This window comes from Cervus canadensis, chromosome 9 (genome assembly GCF_019320065.1).
Source record: "Cervus canadensis isolate Bull #8, Minnesota chromosome 9, ASM1932006v1, whole genome shotgun sequence".
NCBI lineage: Eukaryota > Metazoa > Chordata > Mammalia > Artiodactyla > Cervidae > Cervus > Cervus canadensis.
The window spans coordinates 62,555,969-62,573,108 of NC_057394.1; the positions used below are offsets into that span (position 1 = coordinate 62,555,969).

General features: G+C 36.2%; 1 protein-coding gene across 1 annotated transcript in view; it reads right to left on the reverse strand.

Annotated features, from left to right (window-relative positions):
• Positions 1-1,476: 1,476 nt before the first annotated feature.
• The window catches only part of CCDC122 (coiled-coil domain containing 122), a 28,629-nt gene continuing 12,965 nt past the window's right edge, over positions 1,477-17,140 (reverse strand). The window contains exons 6-7 of the mRNA XM_043478087.1: positions 16,279-16,395; positions 1,477-2,146 (exon numbers count right to left, since the gene is read on the reverse strand). Of these exons, the coding sequence (XP_043334022.1) occupies positions 1,997-2,146; positions 16,279-16,395 (267 nt within the window). The 3' untranslated portion in view covers positions 1,477-1,996. The remainder of the gene's footprint in view (positions 2,147-16,278; positions 16,396-17,140) is intronic.

Consider the following 17,140-nt stretch of genomic DNA (forward strand, 5'->3'; position numbering starts at 1 on the left):
AGTTTTCTCATATCTTTTCATGGCTTGATAGTATTTCTTTCTTTAGCACTGAATAATATTCCATTATTTGGCTGTACCACAGCTTATTTACTCATTCACCTACTGAAGATCATCTTGACTGCTTCCAAGTTTGGCAATTATGAAAAAAGCTGCCATAATCACCTGTGTTTTGGTGTGGATATTGGTTTTCTATACTCCTTTGGATAAATACCAAAGAGTGTGACTGCAGGACCATATCTTAAGAGTATGTTTAGTTTTGTAAGAAACCGCCAAACAGTCTTCTAAAATGACTTGCCTTCCCAGCAGCAATAAATGAGAAGGTCTCTGTTGCTCCACATTCTCATCAACATTTGGTGGTGTTGGTGTTCTAGATTTTGATCATTCTGATAGGTATATGGTAGTACCTCGTTGATTTATTTCTCATTTTCCTGATGACATTTCATGTGGAGCATCTTTTCATGTGCTTATTTTCCATCTGTATATCTTCTTTGGTGAGGCATCTGTTAAGGTCTCTGGCCCATTTTTCAATCTGGTTATTAGTTTTCTTATTGTTGAGTTTTAAGAATTTACTTTATATTTTAAATAATGCTTCTTTACCAGGTTTGTCTTTTGTAAATATTTTCTTTCAGTCTATGGCTTGTCTTATCACTCTCTTGACAGTGTCTATCACAGAGCAGACATTTTTAATTTTAATGACGTCTAGCTCTTCAATTATTTCTTTCATGAGTTGTGTCTTTGGTGTTGTATCTAAGAAGGACATCCCTATGCTGATGGTCATCTAGGTTTTTTCCTATGTATCTTCTATCAGTTTAATAATCTTGCATTTTGAAGTTATGTCTGTGATCTACTAACCTTAACCCCAGTCCTAAAAAAAGTAGCAAGAAAAAAAAACAAACAAAGCTTAGCTCTAGAGTCATGGACCAAAGCTGGCTGTGTTACAGCATAAGCCACTTGAAGTGTTAGTGATTAGCCATGCAAATTCCTAATAGGACTACAATTATTAGGCATAATAAGATCATTAATATCAAGTTTTAAATCAGCTATAATCCAGCTGAGTCTTTGCACATACATAGATGAGGACAAAATGGACCTGAGATACTTTTTTGATGTTATTGCTTTGAACTCATTAAATCCTAAAAGTGAATATTTTAAAACTGTGTCTTAAATAATTAATAATTTATTTCTGCTTCTAAAAATTTGATTCAATGGAGCCACAAGAAGGAACACTTTTACTCTAAAAGTGACAAATTAAGTATTGATTTGTTGCTGTGGACGTAGTATATTACTTTCAATGAGAAAAAATACATGCTAGTCTACACTGGCTAACATTCATTTTTCAAGAGCTGGTATGTTTGTCTTATATGATGCTCTAACTTTAGTTATAAAATAGTAAGAATGTATAGACAGAAAAGTGAACACAAGATTGTATACATTGCAAAGCTCTAAAATACATTTATCCAACAGCAAAGAAAAAATGATTGTTACCTTCTGGATAAAAGAGAAAACTAAGTAAATATCGAAAGCCTTGAATACATAACAACATTATAATAAATGTCAATATTTATGGACTTCTTTGAAGCCAAGGTAAAAAAGCAGGTTGTCTGAAACAGACAACCATTTAAAATATCTTACAAATTCAAACCATTGAAAATTCAAGTGCTTCTTTTCTTCTAAATGTTAGCTTCATATAATAGTGAAGGCAACATGTTTATAAATAGGCATTGATGAGTTCAGGATATCTTATACAATCAAAATAATTATACAGAGTCTTTCACTATTCTGTGAGCCTTCCTACTGTCTCTCTATTGCTATCAATTATAGAGTTGGAAGGAACTTTAACAAAAAGATGACTGACTCAAAAAAGGAGAAAATATATCTGTCATTAAGACAACCCCTTGATGGTGGATGCTGCTGTTAAGACACAAAGGGTTTTCTCACCCTTCTATCCCATAATTTTTCTGGCATAGTGTGTGCTCTACGACACGCTATAGCCACGCTAGTCTCTCATTCCAACACGTCGTCTCAGTTCAGCGGCGGTTTTCTCCAGCTGTTGGATGCTCCATTGCCACTGTCTTCTGTTTGAGTGAAGCTTGTTTACCTGACAGTGCAAACGCTTGAGAATTGCACTGTATCTTTTATGTTGTACCTATTAGAAGAAGAGCACATATCAACAGGGCTTGAGAAAGAAAAGCAGTAAAGAGCCATAAAGGATATTTTGACCACTCTAAATAAGAAAGCACTCAATTAAAAATTACTTAATAAATAATAATGACTATAAAAATAAACAGTAATTATAACTATTTACTCAATGCTTACTACATGTTAGATACTGTGATGAGAGCTTTTTACATATAATTAAATCCTCGTAACTCCTTATGATGTAAAGATTATTATTCCCATTGTTGTATAAACTGAAGATCAAAGAGTTTAAGTCACACATTCAAGGTTTCACAGCTGGGAAATGATGGTGTTTGGGATTTGAACCCAAGGCAAGCATTTGTGATGGAAGGCCTTCTACTTATCAAAGTAGTTTCCAGTTAAGAGAAATTTTTTTTTTTTTTCTTTATCAAGTGGTTCACTGAAACATAGACCCAACTGATCTAAAAGATCTGGGAAATAATGTAGGCCATTTTCCTGCCAGTAGGTCAGTATTTATGCATGATACAGTACAACACAATTAACCACATTTTGTTTATCTGTTCATCCATCTAAGGACATTTGGGTTGTTCCTCTTTCTGGCTATTGTGACTAATGCTACGATGAATGTGGATGTATGAATATACCTCTGAGAGACGGTTTTCAATTTTGGGGGGCATATGCCCTGGAGTAGAACTGTTGGATCATTTAATAATTCTATTTGGAGGAATTGCCATGCTGTTTTCTACTCTGGTTGTACTAGTTTACGTTCTCCCCAGCATGGAGGAGGGTTCCAATTCTGCACATACTGAAAGTACTTTATACTATCTGCCTTTCTGGTCATAATCAGAGCCCTCTTAGTGGGTATGACATGGTACTTCCTTTGAGTGTGACAGTGGTGTTGTGGTAAAATGTCCTTTTTAAATGAACTGATAGAATAATATTAATAGAATAATGGGACTGTGAAAGTTACCTCTTCATTCTCATATCTGTTTAAGAGAGAGCTCTAGTCAATTAGGAAGGTGATTCTAGGTCAATACAAAAAAGAATCAAGTTGTCAAAACACCACGCCACATTTATCAGAGTAACCAATTTGCCAAAATAAGCTTATAGCTTAAGATGGCCATAGGAGGACAAGACTCTGGGTTTCTGGGGCCTTAAGACTCTGCCCCAAGCTGTTTTCCCTTCTCTCTGTAACTCAGCTTTCCTTTCTACTGGGACCCTTCTTCCCGGGACCCTCAGGGGAGTGCCCCTCTCTCTCTCAGAGCTCCTCCCTTAGTGAGTTCAGAGCTTCTTTACCTTTATTATGCCATGGCTCATTTTGATAGGATAGCAAGGACCACGGACTCCTTAGAATGTTTTTAAATGTATAAAATACAATACATGGGATTACAAAAGAAATCAATTATATGGAAACACAGTTCTGCAGAGCATCAGGGGAACTGGGACAGAGACACTCTAGGCATTCCAAAATACTGATATAAAAACTCATCAACTCATTAAGACTTCACATAAATAACTAAAAGCTTTATATATCTTTTTAAGTTTTCAGTTTTTTTAATTCTGCAAATTCAGATAGTTCATTCAAACTGGTGAACTAGGCCTCCTGATATGTTGGCAAAATAGAAACTGACTTTAAAAGAATTATAAATAAATTAGTAAACAGAAACATTATCATATTAGGCAATGAAACTATATTCAAAAGAAGATTTTAATATATCAAATATATTCAAAGGGATATATATCAAGTTGGGCTTCCCAGGTGGTGCTAGCAGTAAAGAATCTGCCTGCCAATGCAGGAGACTTAAGGGATGAGAGTTTGATTCCCTGGGTTGGGAAGATCTCCTGGAGTAGGAAATGGCACCTCACTCCAATATTCTTGCCTGGAAAATTCTATGGGCAGAGGAGCATGGTGGGTTACAGTTCATGGGTCCACAAAGAGTCAGACGTGACTGAGCAACTAAGCACATGGCATCAAGTTATATCTATGTATATAATGTGTATCACTGTTTATAATATATATTAATATGTAATAAATGCATCCATTGATATATCCAATAGACTACATTAATAAGAAGAATAGTCACAAAATATGCTTATATTCATGTTCATAAAATGTATTAATAGAATCAAATAACTATAACAAAATTTTGGTTAATCCATAAATCATACTAGCCAGCTTCTAAAATTATTCTTCAGGAGTGAAGCTGTGAACTCCTTGGATAAAACCACCATGGGTCAGAGTAGAGATGTGCACAGTCCCCTTAGTAGGACTGTAGTTACCAGCCTCGGCTGGATATCACAGAAGGTATTAATATAAACTAAAGGAAGAATAACCCATCAGAAGGGATTATGTGAAGAACACAGCATAAAAATATTTATAGGCAAGTGAAGACAGTTCCCACTCAGTGACTCTCTGATAAGAATGACACTGTTATGGAGATTGGCTCCTTGAGTGTCCAGAGCCAGAGGTCAAGAACACTCAAACTCAAGTGATGGACTTGATTTCCATGCTCAGTAACCAGCTTTGTGATAATCTGGCTTCCAGTGTCGTTTCCTTACAAGGAGAATAAGCACTAATGACCGATACAAATTTTCTGATTTCCTTGAGAGTTTTGTGCATTCTTGTAAATTAATAAACTGGCATTTGAGTTTTATATAGTTGCGATTTGTGAACTCTACTAACACTTCTCTGTATCTACCCAATCCTGGGATACTTACAAGGTCAAGTTTCTAAGCTCAGAGGCTAAAAGGCAGTTGTGGCCAAGAAGTGACTTCGTAAAGGTGAAGGGCACATTGGGAGTCTTCTTGGAGGCCAGCCTCTATTGGTATAATTCTGACTTTGGTAAGTGTCAATACTTAAACCTGAATACCATTATACACCTAAGGATGTAGTGGTTCTGTAGAAAATATAGCTTTCTTTTGCCTCTAGGAAATGGATACATTTCTATTCTTATCTAGTTATTGTTACCCCTGTGGTGGAAATGAGAATAATAATGACTTCCCTGGTGTCTCAGACAGTAAAGTGTCTGCCTACAATGCAGGAGACACGGGTTCAACCCCTGGGTCAGGAAAATCTCCTGGAGAAGGAAATGGCAACCCACTTCAGTACTCTTGCCAGGAAAATCCGATGGACAGAGAAGCCTGGTAGGCTACAGTCCATGGGGTCGCAAAGAGTCGGACATGACTGAGAGACTTCACTTTCACTTCACTTTCACCCTGCGGCAGAAATGAGAATAATGAAGCAGGGGTGGTGCCCACAGAATATAGAGGTAACAAGAACCGCCTCTTCATTCCCTTCGCTCTAGACATACTTCACTTCTAGAATCTGAGTCCAGGTATGTTCTCATCTTAAGACCTCTGCACCTGTTTTTTCCTTTGCCTGAAAAACTATTCCTCAGACTTTCATGATTAGCTCCTTCACTTCACTTCAAAACAAAACAACACTTTGTTTTGAAAGTTGAACGGACTTTGATTCCTGAGATAAACTTTGCTTGGTCATGAGGTATTAACTTTTATATATACCAGCTATAGTCAATTGAAAATATTTTGCATCTATGTTCTTGAGGAACACTGGTCTGGAATTACTTTTCTGATAATGTTCCTGTTCATCTTGTGTGTCAGGGTTAGGCTGGCCTCCCAAAATAAGCTTGGAAGAGTTCCCACCTCAATTTTCTGAAAGAATTTGTACAATCTAGGTATTATGTCTTCCTTAAATATGTGATAGAATTTACCAGTGAGGTTATGTCAATCTGAAGCTTTCCTTATGGGAAGGGTTTTAATTATCAGTTCAATTTCATTGATTTCTAATTCATAGCATTTATATAGCCTAATTTGAAATGGATCATAGAGCTAAACATAAAAGTAATTTCTTCCTGTGTTAATGATGATATGTGTATTTTTCAAGGAATTTGCCCATCTTATCTAAGTTGTCAAATTTATTGACATGAAGTTGTTTAAAAGAGGCTTTTATCACCCTTTTAAGTCTATAGGACCTAAAGTAGTATCCCCACTATCCTCCTTTTTCTGATCAGTATTGTTACACTTTATCAATTTTATCAGTCTTTTCAACTTTTGGCTTTGTCAATTTTTCTGTTTTTCCATTTTCTATTTCTTTCAATTCTACTATTTATTATGTCATTTCTCCCTATTTGCTATTGGCTTATTTTTCTAGTCCCCAAGATAGAAACTTAGATAATTGTTTCTAAACCTTTTTCCTCTCTAATATGCACATTTAAAACTGTAGGTTTTCCTCTAAATACTGCTTTAATTGTACCTCACAATATTTACATGCTGTTTTCATTATCATTCAATTTCAAATGTTTTCTAATAATTCTTGTGATTTCTTCTTTGACTCACGGATTATTTATAATGGTGATGCTTAATTTCAAAATGTTGACATATTTTCTAGCTTTGCTACTGTTACTGACTTCTAACTGAATTCTGCTGTGATTAAAGAATACAAAATTCTTTGAAATTTATCATCCAGTATACTGTCTATCTTGGTTGAAAATTTCATGTACATTTGAAAACAAAGTATACTCAATAGTTGCTAGGTAGAGTATTTTATAAGTGGTAATTAAGTTTAGTTGGTAGATTAGTTGTTCAAATTTTCTATATGCTTGCTTATTGATTTTCTATATTGTTCTATCAATTACTCAGAAAAGTTAAGCTCTCTAGTATGACTGTAGATTTGTGTCTTTTTCTTTTTAATTTTTGTCCGTTTCTACTTCTGTATTTTGAAGCACTGTGATTAGGTAAATTTACATTCATTATTATTATTCATTTCTGACAAATTGACTGGCTCTCTTCAACTTTGGGGGTAGTACATACCTTAGAATCTACTTGATATTAATATAGTCATGACCAGCTTTCTTAAGATTGATGTCTTCACAGTTTATCTTTTTCCATCTTTCAAATCATGTGTCTATATTCAAAATGTATCTCTTGTGAAAAAGTTATGTTCCCAAACTGTTTTTTCAATCCAATCTGAAAAATTTTCCCTTTTAATTGGATTGTTTAGTCCATTTACATTTGGTATAACTAATGGTATGCTTGGGTTTAAGTCTACCATTTCAATATCTGTGTTCTATTAGTCTCTTTTGCCTTTTTTATTTCTTACTTATTTTCTGTCTTCAGAGTGGATCACAGGCCTAAATATATAATGTAAAACCATAGAACTCCTAGGAGATAGCACAGGAGAAACCTAAATGACCTTGGGTTTTGTCTTTTTATACACAACACTGAAGGCACAATTCATGAAAGAAGTAATTGATAAGCTGGACCTCATTAAGCCTCTGCTCTATAAAAGATACTGTCAAGAGAATAAAACAAGACACAGACTGGGAGGAAATATTTCCAAAAGACGCATCTGATAACTGCTATTCAAAATACACAACAAATTCTTAAAACACAACAAGAAAAAAATAACCAGATTAAAAAATAGGCCAGAAACCTGAACAAACACCATATCAAAGAAGACAAACACATGGTAAATAAGTATATGAAAATATGCCCAACATGAAATGTCACCAGGGAAATGAAAATCAAAACAACAAGATATCACTACACATCTATTAGAAAGGCCAAAATCTGGAACACCGACAATACCAAATGCTAGTGAGGATGTGGAGCAATGGGAACTCTCTCATTCATTGATAGCAGGAATGCAAAATGGTCCAGCCACTTTGGAAGACAATTTGGCAATTTCTTACAAAACTAACCATACTCTACCACATGATCCAGCAATCATAATCTTTGGCATTTACCCAAAGTGCTTCCCTGGTGGCTCAGTGGTAAAGAATCTGCCTGCAATGTAGGAGACTGCCTGCAATACAGGAGACCAGTTTGATCCCTGGGTCAGGAAGTTCCTCTGGAGAAGGAAATGGCAACCCATTACAGTATTCTTGCCTGGAAAATCCCATGGACAGATGAGCCTAGCAGTACAATCCATAGGGTCACAAAGAGCCGGATATGAGTGATTGATTAAACCAATTCAATTCAAGCGAGTTGAAAACTGATGTTTACACAAAAACAGATGTTTATAGCAGCTTTATTCATAATTTCTCAAGCTTGGAAGCAACCAAGATGCCCTTCAGTAGGTGAAAAATAAACTATTGTATATCCAGACAGGCTGGTTCCAAATTGGGAAAGGAGTACGTCAAGGCTGTATATTGTCACCCTGCTTATTTAACTTATATGCAGAGTACATCATGATAAATGCCAGACTGGATGAAGCACAACCTGGAATCAAGACTGCCAGGAGAAATATCAATAACCTCAGATACACAGATGACACCACCCTTATGGCAGAAAGTAAAGGGTAACTATAGAGCCTCTTGATGAAAGTGAAAGAGGAGAGTGAAAAAGTTGGCTTAAAACTCAACATTCAGAAAACTAAGATCTTGGCATCTGGCCCCATCACTTCATGGCAAATAGATGGGGAAACAACAGAAACAGTGACAAACTTTATTTGGGCTCCAAAATCACTGCAGATGGTGACTGCAGCCAGGAAATCAAAAGACGCTTGCTCCTTGGAAGAAAAGCTATGAACAACCTAGATAGCATATTAAAAAGCAGAGACATTGCTTTGCCAACTAAGGTCCATCTAGTCAAAGCTATGGTTTTTCCAGTAGTCATGTATGGATGTAAGAGTTGGACCCTAAACAAAGCTGAGCACTGAAGAATTGATGCTTTTAAACTGTGGTACTGGATAAGACTCCTGAGAGTCCCTTGGACTGCAAGGAGATCAAACCAGTCCATCCTAAAGGAAATCAGTCCTGAATATTCATTGGAAGGACTGATGCTGAAGCTGAAACTCCAATACTTTGGCCACTTGATGGGAAGAACTAACAAATTGGAAAAGACCCTAATGCTGGGAAAGACTGAAGGCAGGAGGAGAAGGGGATGACAGAGGCTGAGATGGTTGGATGGCATCACCGACTCAATGGACATGAGTTTGAGCAAGCTCTGGGAGTTGGTGATGGACAGGGAAGCATGCTGCAGTCCATGGGGTCGCAAAGAGTGGGACACGACTGAGCGACTGAATTGAACTGAACTGATATCCAGACAATGGAGTATTATTTAGCAATAAAAAGATAAATAATAAAAAAAAAAAAGATAAATAAATAAAAGAAAAAAATGAGCTATCAAGCCATGAAATGACACAAGGAAACTTAAGTGCAATTAAAGCCAATCTGAAAAGGCCACAAAGTATATGATTCAAACTATATGACAGTCTGGAAAAGGTAAAACCATGGAGACAGTAGAAAAATTTTAGATAATTTTTAGAAATTTTTAGAAAATTTAGACAGTAGACATTTTTAGAAAAGGTTGGACTTTCCTGGTGGCTCAGATGTGAAGAATCTGCCTGCAATGCAGGAGACCCAGGTTCAAACCCTGGGTTGGGAAGATTCCCTCGAGAAGGGACTGGCAGCCCACTCCAGTATTCTTGCCTGGGAAATCTCATGTACAGAGAAACCTGGCGGGCTACAGTCCATGGGGTCACAAAGAGTTGGACACAACTGAGAGACTTTCATGGCTTTCCTGGTTGCTCAGAAGGTGAAAATATTGGGAGAAAAGTCCAAAAGACATAGACTCATATTCTATCCTGTCTCTTTCACTAGCTATATAAAATTACACAAGTTATTTAAATTTTCTGAAATTCTATAAAATATGTCACTATGAGAATTTAAATGGGATAGCTTATAAAAAGTGCTTGAAAAATACCAGGCAATCAATAAATAACAACAGATTTAATAATACTGAACATTTCTCCTCGTATTTTTGTTACCATGTTATCTAGCTATCTGAATCATTCTTACCTTGCCTTTGATTTACCTTTCTACCTTTGTTTCTTTGGGTTTTTCACCTAGGACAGGCTTTCTAGTTGTGTGGTCATTTCTGTGGCTGACCTCAATAATTCAATGGATTAGTTAATTGTGTAAGCTGTAAGCTGTACTGTAACAAGTTAAATGTGTTTTGTTCCTGCTCCCTAGTAGCTCCAAAAGCACTCTTAAATTTTTCCTGTCCTTTAAATTTGGAGCCAAAATTGAACAAAATTTAGGCAAGAGTAACCAGCAATGAATCTTAAGATGCTTTCAGTTCAGTTCAGTTTAGTCACTCAGTCGTGTCCGACTCTTTGCGACTCCATGAACCGCAGCACGCCAGGCCTCCCTGTCCATCACCAACTCCCGGAGTCCACCCAAACCCATGTCCATTGAGTCGGTGATGCCATCCAACCATCTCATCCTCTGTCGTCCCCTTCTCCTCCTGCCCACAATCTTTCCCAGCATCAGGGTCTTTTCCAGTGAGTCAGCTCTTCTCATCAGGTGGCCAAACTACTGGAGTTTCAGCTTTAGCATCAGTCCTTCCAGTGAACACCCTGGACTGATCTCCTTTAGGATGGACTGGTTGGATCTCCTTGCAGTCCAAGGGACTCAAGAGTCTTCTCCAACACCACAGCTCAAAAGCATCAATTCTTTGCTGCTCAGCTTTCTTCACAGTCCAACTCTCACATCCATACATGGAAAACCATAGCCTTGACCAGACGGACCTTTGTTGGCAAAGTAATGTCTCTGCTTTTTAATATGCTGTCTAGGTTGGTCATAACTTTCCTTCCAAGGAGTAAGCATCTTTTAATTTCATGGCTGCAATCACCATCTGCAGTGATTTTGGAGCCCAGAAAAATAAAGTCTGACACTGTTTCTGCTGTTTCCCCATCTATTTCCCATGAAGTGATGGGACCAGATGCCGTGATCTTAGTTTTCTGAATGTTGAGCTTTAAACCAACTTTTTCACTCTCCTCTTTCACTTTCATCAAGAGGGTTTTTAGCTTCTCTTCACTTTCTGCCATAAGGGTGGTGTTATCTGCATATCTGAGGTTATTGATATTTCTCCTGGCAATCTTGATTCCAGCTTGTGCTTCCTCCAAAACCTATTATCACAAATGTTACTTGCAGCACTCATCATTTGCTAAAAACTTCTTAAATGCTCTAGTTTCCCCTTCCTGAAAATGCTTAGATTTGGCAAATAACAAGTTTTAAACCTTGAACTAAAAATTACTGATCGTTGCTTAATGTTTTGTATTTGAAGCTTTGTGTTTGTATGCTTTGTATTTTGCGTCCCAATTTTTTTGTCAGTGACTCATAACTTATCTTTGTTTTCCTCTCTCTTATCTTTAGCTCCTTTCTTCTACAATGTATATATAAAGACAGAGAGTAGACAGGGGAAAAAAGGCATTTTGGGGTAAGTATTTCAAATACTTCTTTCACTCAGACATGGCCTAAAACAACCAAACACATTTATTTTATTTAAAAAAAAATGTAAAATCCAAAAACCATTTTCATTTTTTCTTAATCCAAAATGTAAACAGTAGCATTAATATGAAGATTAAACATGCAAAGCACAAAATGTTTGAAAGAGTTAAACATTAGAATAAAAGAATGCTATAACCTAGGTAAAAGATGATCAAGAACTGCACCAAGGCCACAGCTGAATACATCCAGAAGGGGAAGGAAAAAAAAAAATACTTGAAAAAGAAATAAGTAATAAAAATCTGTTTAAATTTATCCTCTCAAAAGACTGGTTGTTTTGAGAAAGAAGTTACTTGTATCAATGATAAATTCTCATCAAGCAATAAGAGAAATTGTTGGGGGAAAAAAATGCAGTGTTCTCAAGGCAATGCTGTGGCCTTTGTCCTTCAATGTTATGCTTTATTATAGATAATCTCTAATTTCTTAGATTTTCATTTCTTCATTTCATTTTTTACCCATAAAATAGTAATAGAATTGAGGACTATTTTTGATACATTAGAGTTAATAAAACTAAGATTAAAAAGTCTAAAAGAAACTTTAGTAACCCCATTATGAATGCTTAAAAAGAGTTTATTGAATTTCAGGATAAGAAGTATAATGATGAAAACATTAAAAACTGAATATCAAGCTCAGTGACATTCCCTCTAAATCTAACATTAGTAGTCACTTACATCACCCTTTACCACTAAATATACCCATGTACACTTCTGCTTCTGTCAAAATAAAGTATATGTATTTCATATAACTACTCCTCATGCTAAGTACAACTAAAAACCCTGGACAATGGATATAATATTAACATAAGAAGTTCTGAAAGGTAGAGAGCAGAAAGCAAACTGACTGGAGGCCTTAGGATTCAAGGAACGACTTGGTAATAGCTCCCTGGGTTTTCACTTGGCCTCATATATCACAGATACGAGGAAGGAAGAAAGAAAGCTCGAAATGCCAACAAATGCAGACAACAACAAAACAAAACAAAAAAACTCCATGAAAAGCCTGCTCTCTAATCAGAGGACCAGGAAAAGGGCAGCCTTAAGACTGAAAATGTTGAGGTAGTAGCTACTCTACTGAAGTCAAACACCACAGAAAAACAACAATGGCTCTACCACCACCCACACCAGCAAACACTGAGTGGAAAGCCTAAACTTTCACCATTGCTGGGCTATAGCAGGGCCCAGGTCCTCCAGCTGGGCTGGTGTCAGAGAAGGCTGAGTGGGGAGACAGGACTCTTCATTCCCTCTGGAAAGTAACACACTACATCCTCTGGTGTGAGGGGAGCCCCTCTGGGGAGGCTAGACTTCTCCATCTAGTGGCTAACAAGGCACTCTCCCCTTTCCCACTGGGAGAGCGTCAGAGGAGGCCTAGTGGAGAGTGGAGGTTTTTTACCATCACTCAGTAGTAGCAAGGCCGCATCTATGTGGGAGCAGTAATGAAGTGCTCCTGCCCCGCCCAGCCAGGGGCTTATCAGCAGAAGCCTAGCGGTCAGCCAGCACTCCCACTTCTGACCAGCAGTAACAGGAAGCCCTTATTCCCTCCACAAGTGACTATGGAGTCTCTGAACTTTCACTACTACGTGGAAGTAACAATGATGCAGAGTCTTACAACATAAAACCCAACATGTCCATATTTCAACAGAAAATCACTCACCAAAGCAAGAACCAGGAAGCTCTCAAACTAAATAATAACAATCAACATGTGCCAACACCAAGAAAATGCAGAGGTTAGAATTATGTGGCGGGCATTTTAAAGCCATCATCATAAAAATGTTTTGATGAGTAATTAAGGGATGTGCCTGAAACAAATAAAAATATTAAAAGTCTCAGAAAAGGAATAAAAGATACAAAAAACCAAATGGAAAAGACACAATAACTGAAATAAAAAATTTAGTGGGATGGTTCAATAGCAGAATGGAGGGGCTAAAGGACAGAATCAGTGAATGTAAGATAGAACACTAAGGAGTATGCAGTATGACCAACTGAGAGACAAAAGACTGAAAAAAAGAAATGAAGAGAGCCTCAGGGACCCGTGGGACTCTCAAAAAAAGACCTATAATTTCTTCCATGAGAATTCTGGAAGAATAGGAGAAAGAGGGCAGACCTGCAAAAGTTTCAATAAATTAGAATGGAAAATTTCCAAAATTTAGCAAAAGACATAAGCCTACAGAACTGAGAAGTTAAGAAATTAATTCCAGAAAAAACCCACTCCAGTACTCTTGCCTGGAAAATCCCATGGACGGAGAAGCCTGGTAGTTACAGTTCATGGGGTCGCAAAGAGTCAGACACGACTGAGCAACTTCACTCAAAGACAGCAAAGCTTGAAAGCAGCAAGAAACAAATGTCTGAGAGGAAAACAATTCAATTCAATGACAGTGAATTTCCCATTAGAAATTATGGAGACCAGGAAGAAGTGGCACAGCATTTTTCAACTGAAAAGAACAGTTAACCCAGAAATCAATATCCAGTAAAAACATCTTTCAGAGATGAAAGGGAAATGAAGACATTTTCAGATGGAAAAAAAAAAACCCCAAAGACTGCCACCAGCTGACCTCTCCTAAAAGAATGAATTTAGAGGCTTAAAAGAGAAATAAAACAATAAAAGAGGAAATCTTAGAACATCAGGGAGGAAGAAAGAATATGGTGGAGCAAAAATACAGATAAATACAATAGACAGTGGAGAAGGCAATGGCAACCCACTCCAGTATTCTTGCCTGGAGAATCCCAGGGACAGAGGAGCCTGGTAGGCTGCTGTCTATGGGGTTGCACAGAGTCGGACACGACTGAAGTGACTTAGCACACACAGCACAATAGACAGATGGAAAGGGCTTAGCTGAAGGGTATCAGGTTTCTTTTGAGGTGATGAAAATTTTAAAAATTGACTATGGTAATGGTTACAAGGGCTTCCTTGGTAGCTCTGAGTCCGCCTGCAATGCAGGTGGTGGTAAAGAGTCCGCCTGCAAGCAGGAGACGCATGAGACGTGGGTTCAATACCTGTATTCATATTAAAAACCATTTAAATGAATGAATTGTATGTTATGTGAATTATATCTCAATAAAGCTGTTTTAAAAATCAGAATCATGGTAGCCTGAGAAAAAGGGACAAGAGAACTTTCTAGACATGATGCAAAAGTTTTATATCTTGTTCAAGGTCATGGTAACACAGGTATATATATAAATTGTCAAAATTAAACAAGCTAAAGCCTTACAAATAATGTACCTACTCTTATGACAGCTATACTTTAATAAAAATTATTAAGAATCTCAAATTTCTTTCCAAAATGCTTTTACCAGTTTATACTCATACCAATAGTATTTTAGAATTCAGGTGGTCTACATCTCACAAATTGTAATATTGATAATTGACAGGCCAAATTTTGGGCCTTATTGTGGTCTGATTTATCAATCCCTTACTGTTAATGAGGTTGGTCATCATTTCCATTGGATTTTATCTTTTTTAATATATATTTATGTTTTAAAAGGTAAGACTTTTCAAACCATATTCCCAAGGTTCTATGGCTTGTTCAAAATTTTCTTATTGCTTAGTCACTTATGTATGTTACAAATACACCCTCTCAAAACGAGTCTAGTCTTCTTTATTGTTATGCTGCATCTCAATAATCTAGAAATTTATGATATAGCCAAAGTAGTATTTAATCATGCAGTTTGGATATATGTCTGTGTCTTTTAAAATAAATACTTCTGTAATGCAAATACAAAGTAATTTTGTCTCCTATATTATCTTTAATCCTTGTGGAAGTCTATGTATGTATGTGTTCAGAGGTAGGAATCTAATTTTACTGCAAAATTGTAATTTTTTCACATGACTAACAGTTTGTTTATTCCATTTATGATGGATTATTTCTGGATTCCTTTTTTCTGCTTCATTAATCATTTTTTCTATTTCTATGCCACATATATAGATTTATAATAAATCTTGATATCTAGAAGGGTAAAAATACCCATTTATTTACATTGCTAGTAAAATAGAAGATAAAATTATGGTGTTTCTTAAAGAGAATGTTTTGTAAAGGTGAGGGCTTTCGTCTTCCTGGTGCTTTTTCATTGTGCCAAATTAGTCACAAGCAAGTTGAAAACATGCATCTTTTCATTTTCCAAAGTAATTTTAGAGGGTGAAAATTATTTGTCCTTAACAACATACATTTTTCCCTTTTTGTTCTCCACTCATCTAAACAATGACTATAAGGTATACCAGTGGCATCTCAAATTTAGTCTCACTTTTAATTTATCATTCAGTTTGTTTTCTAATTGGACTATTGAAAATTACAGATAGGAAGTCAGAATTTTAGAATACCAACACTTCCATTGTCTTTACTTTGAAGAGTCTTTAATTTCTGTCTATGAGTGGTCCTTTTTGACTGGATAGCCTCTGCTGTCTATCCATATTAGTTGGTTACAAAGGTGATGGAATGTGGAGAAGGAAAGGGCAACCCATTCCAGTATTCTTGTCTGGGGAATGCCATGGACAGAGGAGCCTGGTGGACTACAGTCCACGGGGTTACAAGAGTTGAATGTGACTTAGCGACACCCACCACTACCACCTGATGGAATGAGACCTGGAAGAACTCTAGGCCAGACTGAAATAAGACTCAGTACTTGCTTTTCTTGAATACATTCAAATATTTGAATATTTTGGGAGTTATCTACACTTATCTATAAATAGTTTGGATGTATCAACTGTTTTTCATAGTTCTTTTCGGTTCTCTAACTGTTTTGGGAACTGACAGTAAACTACACAAATTATGACTACAGTATTAATAAAAGTTTAAAAAATGATCCCATAAAACATTGAAATCCAGATATTTAAGACTTACCTCTATTTCTTTTCTTAATTTTTCATGTGTCTTTATTTCTTCCTCAAGAAAACAAGTTTGTTCATTGATGGATTCTTCTACACTTGTAATTTCATCCTTCAGTTTTGTAATATCTTCCTGTATGTTTATAACATTTAAAATATACATGTCAAACAATGAATCACCAATATAAATCCAAGATTTCCAGCGTTTCTATAATTTAAGATTAACCATCACATTTAATTTTGATTAATACGATTAGAATGTTACTTCTATAGATATAAGGAACGAGAAAGCATTATTCAAACAAGCAAACCTTAGATTTGAAGATACAGAAGTAAAACCAAATGAAAATAAGACACAAAGGAAAGCAGAAGTCATAGCGGCAATTATTTGGCAATGTTGTATAGGATATTTGCTTACTTATTAGCAAGAAATAATAGATATTTTAAGTTTTCATCTCCCAAAATCTTCAAAGAATATTAAGAGAAAGATGCTTAGGGTGCAATTATTAATTCACATTGTTTGTGTAACAGCATTAAGCACACTAAATAGATTTTAATTGGTCTAGATCCACTAGACTGGAAGCTAGTTAACATTTTTGTGAATCACACTTTCTGTAACAAATGAATTAACTGTTCATCTGATTTTGTGGGACTATATATTTTTATTAACCCACAAGGGATTTGGGGATGTTTCCTTTATGCATTTGTACTTCTGGAATAGTTGTTATATAACTCATGTACTTACACAAGTTTTTAAAAGCTATGAATCCAGTTAGAGCACTCATGGATATTTTACTAAGTTAACGATAATTTATCACTGAGTAAGAATACTCACAAAAAAAGGAATACTAGGAAATGTTTTATTAAGTGATATTTCA